Genomic DNA, 10374 nt, shown 5'->3' with positions numbered 1-10374 from the left:
AAAATCAAATCTAGAATCGGCTTTCTATTTTGCAACAAAGCCTCCTTCACTCACGCCGCCAAACTTACCCTAGTAAAACTGACTATCCTACCGATCCTCGACGATGTCATCTACAAAATAGCTTCCAACACTCTACCCAGCAAACTGGATGCAGTCTATCACAGTGACATCCGTTTTGTTACCAAATCACCTTATACCACCCACCACTGCGACCTGTATGCTCTAGTCGGCTGGCCCTTGCTACATATTCGTCACCAGACTCACTGGCTCCAGGTCATCTATAAGTCAATGCTAGGTAAAGCTCCACCTTTTCCCAGTACACTGGTCACGATAACGATAACACGTAGCACACGTTCCAGCAGGTATATCTCACTGATCATCCCCAAAGCCAACACCTAATTTGGCCGCCTTTCCTTCCAGTTCTCTGCTGCCAGTGACTGGAACGAATTGCAAAAATGGCTGAAGTTGGAGACTTTTATTTCCCTCACCAACTTTAAACATCAACTATCTGAGCAGCTAACCGGTCACTGCAGCTGTACATAGTCCATCTGTCAATAGCCCACACAATCTACCTACCTCATCCCCATACTGTTTTTATTTTATTTACTTTTCTGCTCTTTTGCACACCAGCATCTCTTCTTGCACATCATCATCTGCTCATTTATCACTCCAGTGTTAATCTGTTAAATTGTAATTATTCACTCCTATGGCCTATTTATTGCCTCCCTCCTCATGCCTTTTGCACACACTGTATATAGACTATTTTTTCTACTGTGTCATTGACTTGTTTGTGTTATTGGCTCGTTTATTTTTTTACTCCATGTGTAACTCTGTGTTGTTGTCTGTGTCACACTGCTTTGGTTTTATCTTGGCCAGGTCGCAGTTGTAAATGAGAACTTGTTCTCAACTCGCCTACCTGGTAAAATAAAGGGGAAATATATATATATATATTTTAAAGTGCACACTTAGCTGACATTTGACGTTCGTTGAGCTTTCCTCCTTCACAGGCATACTGAAACATGTATTTTGTTTTTACAGTATCCCTCTGCATAATGTCACACCCTGAAACATGTTTTATATTATCCTGAACAAAAATATAAATCGATACCATAAGTCACCTCCAACGTCGTTTTAGAGAATTTGGCATTATGTCCAACCAGCCTCACAACCGCAGACCACGTGTAACCACGCCAACCCAGGACCTCCACATCTGGCTTCTTCACCTACGGGATCGTCTGAGGCCAGCCACCCGGACAAGAGGAATATTTCTGTCTATAATAAAGCCCTTTTGTGGGGAAAAAGTCCGTCTCAGTGGCTTTGCCCCTGCCCAGTCATATAAAATCCATAGATCAGGGCCTAATTTATTTATTTGAATTTACTTATATGTACTGTAACTCAGCAAAATCGTTTAAAATTGTTGCATGTCGCGTTTATATTTTTGTTTAGTATATATTTGACTCTGTTATACGGTTCTCAGAGGCTACAATGTGGCATTATACGGAAGTTGTAACGAGCAACGCTTGACTGCCATGCCCAGTTGCCAATTGTATCCAGTTTTTGAGTAGATCCGCCAATCAGCTTAAAGGGGCGGGAAGTGTCATTCTCCATCAGTGTTTGTTAAGCCGATACATTTTACACTTGCGTGTACACATTGAAAGGAGAGTAGACAGCAACCATGTCGTGTCCAGTGAATAAAGACACTAAAGGTAAGAAAAAGTCCTATTTGGAAGTTATAAAATACTATATGTATGTAGTGGTATTAGTAGTCTTGCAGTTTAATGTAATGTTGTGGTCACGGAAATCAAATAAGACAAATATGAAAGAAGAACTCTCAAAAGACATTTCGGAACCTTCCTGGGAAAGGAAACAAAAGAATAATACATCACTTGCTGAATGATGCAATGGATTTCACAATTCCCCCTCCATGTACTTCGCTTATCTCGAATATGTTTATAAGGTGTATGTACCGCATTATGTGTCAGTTTGTACTGTTGTTACAGTAGCCAAGATTGTTGTTCACTGTCAGATAAATCGCGTCACTACGCAATTGCCTGGGGACTAAGTTACTGACAGATAAGCACAGACCAGATTTTATATCAGATGTTATGTCAATGTTATCAGTGTACAGACTTGTTTCACAGGTCTGTGAAATCTTACTGTATTGTCTCATGTGGGATTTTTGTCTCTTCCAAGTCACAGGAAGCTTGGAAAAAGACAACAAAACATCCCAGACGACAGGTGAGTATGTACGGCCGATATAAGGTTAGGTAGGTCTAGGTGCCCAATGCTTGTAGAGACATATGCAGATGTACATTTAAAACCAAAACAGAAAGACTGTTTGAGGTACTGTTTTAACGAAACTACCTTATCTCACGAAATGTCATTTTACGAGACTCAAAGTACACGCTAATTATGTAATGGTTAACACAAACCTGTAGTTATTTCTCCGTTTGGCGTTTGCACTGAGCAATCACCTGAATCAAAGCAGTATACCCTCTTGTTCTCTCATTAATAACCCTTAACACAAGGAACATGAGGAAATGGAACAGCAGACGTTCCCCTTCATGCTTCACCCCACACCTGCAACAGCAGCACAAGTAAAGAGCATGTAAGATAGGAGAGCTTTGTCACTTTTTCTACTGGTCTTAACACCTGCAACCAGCCCATTGAAAACCACCAGGACTGGGTGCTTATTGAACAATGGCTGCTTGGCCCTGGAGTTGTAGCCTAATTCACAAACCTGTTTGCAGAGCTTAACATCAGACCCCCCCCCCCCCCCCCCCCCCCCCCAAATAAATCTTATCCCAAAAGCTTTGGAGACAATTTGCATCGAAACTGCCGAATGTTGAGATCTCAGAAAGCTGTAAAACCACTAGGCCTTTGAGAAGTCATAAGATAAATATTCATTCAAGATTGTCCTGTTCAGATCGTATGTTCCTTTCTCTTTATCAGGTCCTAGTGAGAACCTTACAGAAACAGATGGGTATTTCTGCAGGTAACTATTAGTAATGATATTACTCATTACAGTGTTATAAATGACTTGAATGTAATGAACACCTGGTTGAAATAAGACTTGAAGTGAACAGATAGTTCCTAATTTTTTGTGGTAACATAAGAAAGCTACACTTTCTCTTAACAAATGTCTCTCGTTCAGCTACACCCACTATGGCATAACAAGGTATTGGTATTGACAGGGGAGCATGTGTTTTTCCTTCAGCAGTTCTTTCTCTATGGACCCTGCGGAGGAGTACAAGATGAACCACAAGCGGCGAGGCCTGGCTCTCATCTTCAACCAGGAGCACTTCTTCTGGCATCTGAGGATGCCCCCCCGCAACGGGACCAATGCTGACCGCTCCAATCTGGTCAAAAGGTATACATGGCATCAGATAGGACCGTGCTTCATAACTCCCTATAGACCGGTTCAGTCAACTGTAGTGCTGATGGAGTTGTTTAAAATGTTCTTTGCCTAACCATGTTTGACACTTGATTTTTCTGATTCAGATTTGAGGACTTGAACTTTGAAGTGCAGGCCTTTGATAATCTGAAGGTGGAGGAAGTTCTGGATCAAATCAGTCAGGGTAAGCAGCACTTCTAGTCCTTCGATACCACCTCAAATCATCCGCTTAACACAGATACTGTATCAGTCACAGTCGGTATTATACTTCAGAATAAGAAATGATACATGTCTGATACTCTATAGCGGCTGAGGCCAACCATGCTGATGCAGACTGCTTCGTGTGCGTCTTTCTGAGCCACGGAGAGAACGACCACGTCTATGCTTACGACGACAAGATCGCTATCCAGGACATCACTGCCCTGTTCAAAGGAGACAAGTGTAAGAGCCTGGTGGGCAAGCCCAAGATCTTCATACTACAGGTAAGAGGTCAGATGATGAGATACCTTTTGAATAGATCCATTTGAGATGGTAACCTTTGACATTCAGTACTGTTGACTCATAGACCTAGAGACCATATCTGATGTTTGGGGGCCGGTGAAGGCATATCTTCCTCAGACACACTACTATTATTTGTAAACATTTATCCACATAACCACAAATATTTACTGCTAAATATATATATTTTTTATATATATAACCACCATCATATTGACGTTTTGACTGTTTTTGGTTCCTGATTTGATTGACACCGACAGGCGTGCCGTGGGGACAAGCATGACGATCCAGTGACCCCCATGGATGTGGTGGACAGCGAGGTGAAGACCAACGAGGTGGTGGTGGACGCTGGGGTGGTCTACACCCTCCCTGCTGGCGCTGACTTCATCATGTGTTACTCTGTGGCTGAAGGTGAGGAACACATGGCACAGCTGATAGTCCATTACAGAAAACAAGAAGAAATACTGTAAACCTTGTGGTCGTAAATGAGGATAGATGCATAGATCAGTGATACATGGAGAATAAAGACATTCATTATTTTAATTCCTTATCAACAGACTCAGTTACTATTTTGTACCCAACTCCTTCTTACTGTGACTTGTATACAGTTATGCTGTTTAGACAATATCCTAAATAAGTTTCACTGTGTTTGTGTAATGGTGTTTGATCACTTGATTATCCTTTGCTTCTCATTTGGATTAATGGAATACAGATCTACCATACTTGTTCCCGGTCTCCCTGTGCAGGCTACTATTCCCACCGCGAGACGATCAACGGCTCCTGGTACATCCAGGACCTGTGTGGGGCCATGTGGAAGTTCGGAGATTCCCTGGAGTTCACGGAGCTCCTGACCCTGGTCAACAGGAAGGTGTCCATGAGGAGCGTCGGGAATTGTAACGACAAGACCGCCATCGGGAAGAAACAGGTCCCCTGCTTCGCGTCCATGCTCACCAGGAAGCTCTACTTCCGACCCAAGAAGCAGTAAGGTTTCCATCCACTGGGCAGCTATTACGTCATTCCTGAATCCTGCTGTAGTTGTTTTGAATGTTTTTTGGGGAGAAAGGTGGTCCTTGACTATAATGTCTGGTGGTTCTTTTTGTTAAACGTTTGTCTACATTATTTCGATGTTTGTCTTGAGAACCATGAAATACACTTCATCAAACTGTGCATATTCCCTTTATTCTAATCTTCTTTCCTATGAAACCAAATGGAGATCATGTCATTGGCTGATGATTGTGTATGCAGTGTTATTTTAACACACATTCTGTGGTGGCAAAACTGACCTAAAACAAAGCATGTACTATACTGGTGAAACCTGCTTGGCTGCTCGGCTTCAGGCTTTCCCTGTTGGTGTTGACAGAGGTCATGGGATGTACCTGCAGGGCAGGTAAAAGAGTGACATGAGAATGGTAATTTGAGCATTAACATTTCAAATGACTTTATTCTCAGTCTGTTTGTGGATAGCTATTTGTTAAGAGGGGATTCTTAGTCAGTAAAGGATTTTGCATCACCAGTCCCTTAAGGCCTTTCTCGAGAGAATACTGCTAATTCTTAGCATTGAGTAGTGGGTCCCTGGGCTTGATTTGTTTACATCAACTATCTGTGTCAAATATACAAAGAAATGTGCACATCGTTTAAAGGAAGAAGTGGCTCTGGGGTTAAATCCCTGCCTCTTGTGCTTTAGTCTACTACACATTTGCGCAAATGTCAAAATGACCAAGATAAGTGTTAGTTCCTGAAGTGTATTCATGGGGAAATCCCTTAAAAAAATAAACACTTAGTATCTCTCTTGAGATACAGGCATCTTCTCGCATAACCACTGCTGGTTACAGGGATGTGAACCCCAGGTATTAACCCTCATCAGTCCTCCAACCACTACAGTGTCAATAGAACCACACTTCAGTGACTGGGATCAAACCCATAATCTCACAGGAACAAGCCTTAAATCTGTGCCACCGATAGCTTCACACTTCAAAACACATATATTCATATGGTTGACATCGACAACGTACACTAAATCACAAGAGTAGAGATTTGAACCCACAACAGCTTGGTTGCAGGGCTGAGATTTAACCCCAAATCCTTCACACTTGAAGTGCTTCTCTTTGTATGTTAGACATCGACAGTTACAGAAACTGTCAATCAAGCACAATATATATGGATTAAACCCACAACCTCCAACCTATTACGCCAGGGACCCACTGTACCCACTGCCCCATTTGGTCCTCTGTAGTAGACAAGATGAAAAGACAGACAATGATGTGCCTCAATATGTTGTCTCCCCACTTGTTCTGTCAAAAGGGAATTTGTGTTGTTTCTGTTTGTACTTGGATGTGCTTAGCCTTTACAACTCAAATGTAGTTTTACATGTTTTGAAAGTGGCAGGCTAAACGTGAACAAATTCCAATGTGGAAAGTACCTCAGGGAGTCAAGTGTCTAAAAGACGTTAAGTAAACACTGCAGGTTTGGTCACATGACCTAAGGTACTACTCTGACTCAGGAAAATCAGTCCTATACATTGTTTACTGCCACTATGGTGCCTTTGTTTGGTCATTCAAATCAATGGCCTTTTAATTAACTATAAAAAATAACAGCTTTTTACCATTGTTCTTTGTTATTGAGGGTATTTGACAACTGTTTTCAACTTAAGATACTTTATTGGTCAATTACACCCCCCCCCACATCCCATCTGGGCTGGGATTGGAAACCCTCTGGTTGCTGGCTCGCATCTCTAACCACTTGGCTACCTGTCGCTCCAATACTGAACAACTTTAACAGTACCAATCTTTTTAAATACCATTTTTATACACCACATGACTACAGGCATATTCTTCAGCCAGAAAATATGCGCACGTGTGCATTATGTAACTCAGATAAGACAACTCAGGGTACCAATCAACCGACCATCTTATGTTTAACAAATAAATAATTGTTAGTCACCTGGGAGATATTTACTAAAGCAATGACAATGCATGAGGTATTACTCATTTGTATGTGAACCTGAGTGCTGGACACCAATTCATGTTTCTATTTCTGAATTGTTCAAGAAAATGAGGACCATTTTAGTCTCCATGGGTGAATATAAGGAACCACTGCTTAGTAAGAGTAATGTACTTTTCTTGTTTTGTGGTCCACCAGGGAAATGTATCTCTGACCTTTTGGGAGATTGGGTTTGCACTAATAGCATTTGGAGAGGTGCGTGGGGCTCCTATTGAGTTAGAATCTCTCATTTATAAAATGACAGTTGTAAAACTGTTGAAATAAAATATTGAAATGTAATTTGTGTTCAGTCTCAGTTCCTCTTAATCTTTGTAAACGTTCAGAATGGATCATCTCATTATATACACATCACTATTCATAACTTTGCTCTTCTATAGAAATGACACTAGCTACTATATTGAATTACGGCAATGGCCAGGAATGCAGAGAAAATATGGTTAGTATTCAGGAAGATGCTTTCTCATATGATATTTATTACTATACTTCTATTACCACAAATGACTTACAACATTGTAACCGGTGTAAACCAAAACTCTAAAATGATCTGCAGGGTTAGTAAGAAAAATGCATTGTTATCAAAATAAATGGGAAGAAATGCTGCTGCTCAGTAGTCCTTCAGTTTGACGGTGTGTGTGTGTGTGGTGCTGCTCTTCATGGCTGGCTCTGGATCTGTTCTACAGGGAGCTGAAGTTGGGTTGGATTCCTTAGACGTCTCAAATCTTCTTCCACCTAAGGATGACACACACACACACACACACACGATCAGCAGAAGCCCCTTTATAGACTGAATACATCAGTGGAAAGTCCAATAAGCAGTGAGCAGAAATTCTGAAGTGCCTTGTATAAGTAAGTATAGCAACATACCGAAGCCAACTCCTCTCTCAGCTCATTGTACTTCTGCACGTTGAAGCGCTCCTTCTTGGCACCCTTGTGGAAGTAATACAGGAACTGCCTGTCTTTGGCATCTGGATACACATAATCCTACAGAGGACAACAACCATGATCCATCTGGATAGACATAATCCTACAGAGGACAACAACCATGATCCATCTGGTGCAGACTAACTTGTGTATCACTTCTCACTCATAGTTATCTGGGTTTAAATTCTAACTTGAGATAACTGAACCTCTGTGTAAATGATGCACGGATGTCATTAGGAGATATGATCAGAATACAGGTGATACACCTCGAAGCGTAACAGAGGAATGTTGGTTTGTATCAGCCTCCTTGTTGTGGCATGGATGTACACAGTTCGTACTGTACTTTTTGAAGATACTTACAAAAGTCTTATAAAATCATTTAGACGCAGGACACAGGTGCTGTGGGACCAACTGGAAGGTTTACCGGTCAGACCATGTCGTGCTTCTTCTATACAGTGCATGCTATACACATTGCAGCCACAGGAGGGCAGACATACGTGGAGATTTCTCTGTTACACTTCTAAGTGCTTATCACCTGTGTTTTGATTTCATCAACCATTGATGTCAATGCAGAGGTTTGTAGAAGTTTGACTGCACACAGTTATCTAAAGTTAGAACTCAACCCTGATAATTACTGCCTTCATACTGTACAGCGTATGGCAATGAAGGTCACTTATGAGAACTTGACTACTCCAAGTTGTTGTAAGGAGACCAGGTGTGACTGAAATGAAAATGAAAGCCTTTTGTTCAAGTGCCCTGTAGTGACAGTACTTTTTGTGCACACAAGGGGGAGACACTGTCTTGACTACTTGTATTGAGACCGTGCTGGACATGGGTCTTCCTGTCCTTCCAGTCCTGTACTGTACCTGCTTGGTGAGGACATAGTAGGAGAAGACTCCGATGCTGGTGCAGTAGGTGAGGAAGTAGGTGACGGGCTCCATGACATCCCAGGAGTACACCCACCAGGTGAGCCAGGCCAAGGCCCCGCCCTGCACAGACAGCAGGGCCACACCTGTCCACAGAGTCCTGGAGGAGTGGAACTCTGCACTGCGCGCCAGCTGTGCCTTCACCTGTACAGGGAACGCACAGGAGACAGAGGTTACTAGTGATAGCTAAAACAAACTCTCACACTCATGCAATCTTATCTTTGAAGATTTACCGCGACAGCTTTATGGTTGTCGATCAAAGGGATAGGTAGTAGGAGTCACACAGAGATGAGACAAGAGACGCAAGAGAGAGAAAAAAAGAGAGGAGATACTGACAGACAGAAGGAAAGAGAAAGAACAAGAGAGAAACGGAGTCAGAAGTACACCCCTCCGGTACCTGTTCCAGAGGTGAGAGGTCCTGTTTGAGTCCATCCAGTCTCTCCAGCAGCTGCCTCTCCTTCAGCAGGTGGTGGTCAGGCAGGTGGAGGGCCGTGTGGAGCAGCTGCACCATGTGCTTCATGTCCTCCACGTCCACCACATGCTCACTGGACACACTGGACGCCTCTGGACACACAACATGGGTGGAATTCATTACAACACAGTCACTCTGGGAACTCATGGCAAAATGATTATTATTACACTGGGAACATGGATCACTATTCCACCAATTCCACCCCAGACTGGAGGTTGATAATGACGATGAGGAGGAGGATGAGGATCCTGCTGATACTCAAGTGACTAATGATGTTTCTTTTTAGAATTACTGATAAAGATCAATTGATATCTCATCCTCATCCTCTGTAGATGTGTGATCTGTGGTCCTCTGTAGCTGTGTGATCGGTGGTCCTCTGTAGCTGTGTGATCGGTGGTCCTCTGTAGCTGTGTGATCTGTGGTCCTCTGTAGCTGTGTGATCTGTGGTCCTCTGTAGCTGTGTGATCTGTGGTCCTCTGTAGCTGTGTGATCTGTGGTCCTCTGTAGATGTGTGATCTGTGGTCCTCTGTAGCTGTGTGATCTGTGGTCCTCTGTAGCTGTGTGATCTGTGGTCCTCTGTAGCTGTGTGATCTGTGGTCCTCTGTAGCTGTGTGATCTGTGGTCCTCTGTAGCTGTGTGATCTGTGGTCCTCTGTAGCTGTGTGATCTGTGGTCCTCTGTAGCTGTGTGATCTGTGGTCCTCTGTAGCTGTGTGATCGGTGGTCCTCTGTAGCTGTGTGATCGGTGGTCCTCTGTAGCTGTGTGATCGGTGGTCCTCTGTAGCTGTGTGATCGGTGGTCCTCTGTAGCTGTGTGATCGGTGGTCCTCTGTAGCTGTGTGATCGGTGGTCCTCTGTAGCTGTGTGATCTGTGGTCCTCTGTAGCTGTGTGATCGGTGGTCCTCTGTAGCTTTGTGATCTGTGGTCCTCTGTAGCTGTGTGATCTGTGGTCCTCTGTAGCTGTGTGATCTGTGGTCCTCTGTAGCTGTGTGATCTGTGGTCCTCTGTAGCTGTGTGATCTGTGGTCCTCTGTAGCTGTGTGACTGGTGGTCCTCTGTAGCTGTGTGACTGGTGGTCCTCTGTAGCTGTGTGACTGGTGGTCCTCTGTAGCTGTGTGACTGGTGGTCCTCTGTAGCTGTGTGACTGGTGGTCCTCTGTAGCTGTGT

At 43.3% G+C, this 10374-nt stretch overlaps 2 protein-coding genes across 3 annotated transcripts in view; one reads left to right on the top strand and one right to left on the bottom strand.

The window, feature by feature from the left end:
• The first annotated feature begins 1646 nt into the window (after positions 1 to 1646).
• On the top strand, positions 1647 to 7169 carry casp6 (caspase 6, apoptosis-related cysteine peptidase). The gene is given in 5 exon segments (NM_001165210.1): positions 1647 to 1706; positions 2200 to 2238; positions 2953 to 2995; positions 3221 to 3362; positions 5843 to 7169. Coding segments are annotated over 5 exon segments (267 nt in total). The 5' UTR covers positions 1647 to 1675; the 3' UTR covers positions 5855 to 7169.
• LOC110497334 (calcium uniporter protein, mitochondrial) overlaps positions 5052 to 10374 on the bottom strand; it is a 28993-nt gene continuing 23670 nt past the window's right edge. For both annotated transcript variants that reach the window (XM_036954081.1, XM_036954082.1), the window contains exons 5-8: positions 9137 to 9303; positions 8680 to 8883; positions 7757 to 7873; positions 5052 to 7621 (exon numbers count right to left, since the gene is read on the bottom strand). In XM_036954081.1, coding sequence (XP_036809976.1) covers positions 7544 to 7621; positions 7757 to 7873; positions 8680 to 8883; positions 9137 to 9303 — 566 coding nt within the window. In that variant the 3' untranslated portion in view covers positions 5052 to 7543. The remainder of the gene's footprint in view (positions 7622 to 7756; positions 7874 to 8679; positions 8884 to 9136; positions 9304 to 10374) is intronic.

This window comes from Oncorhynchus mykiss, chromosome 19 (genome assembly GCF_013265735.2).
Source record: "Oncorhynchus mykiss isolate Arlee chromosome 19, USDA_OmykA_1.1, whole genome shotgun sequence".
Lineage (NCBI taxonomy): Eukaryota > Metazoa > Chordata > Actinopteri > Salmoniformes > Salmonidae > Oncorhynchus > Oncorhynchus mykiss.
The sequence above is the reverse complement of the archived record's forward strand: the minus strand, read 5'-3'. Positions and strand labels throughout refer to the sequence as shown.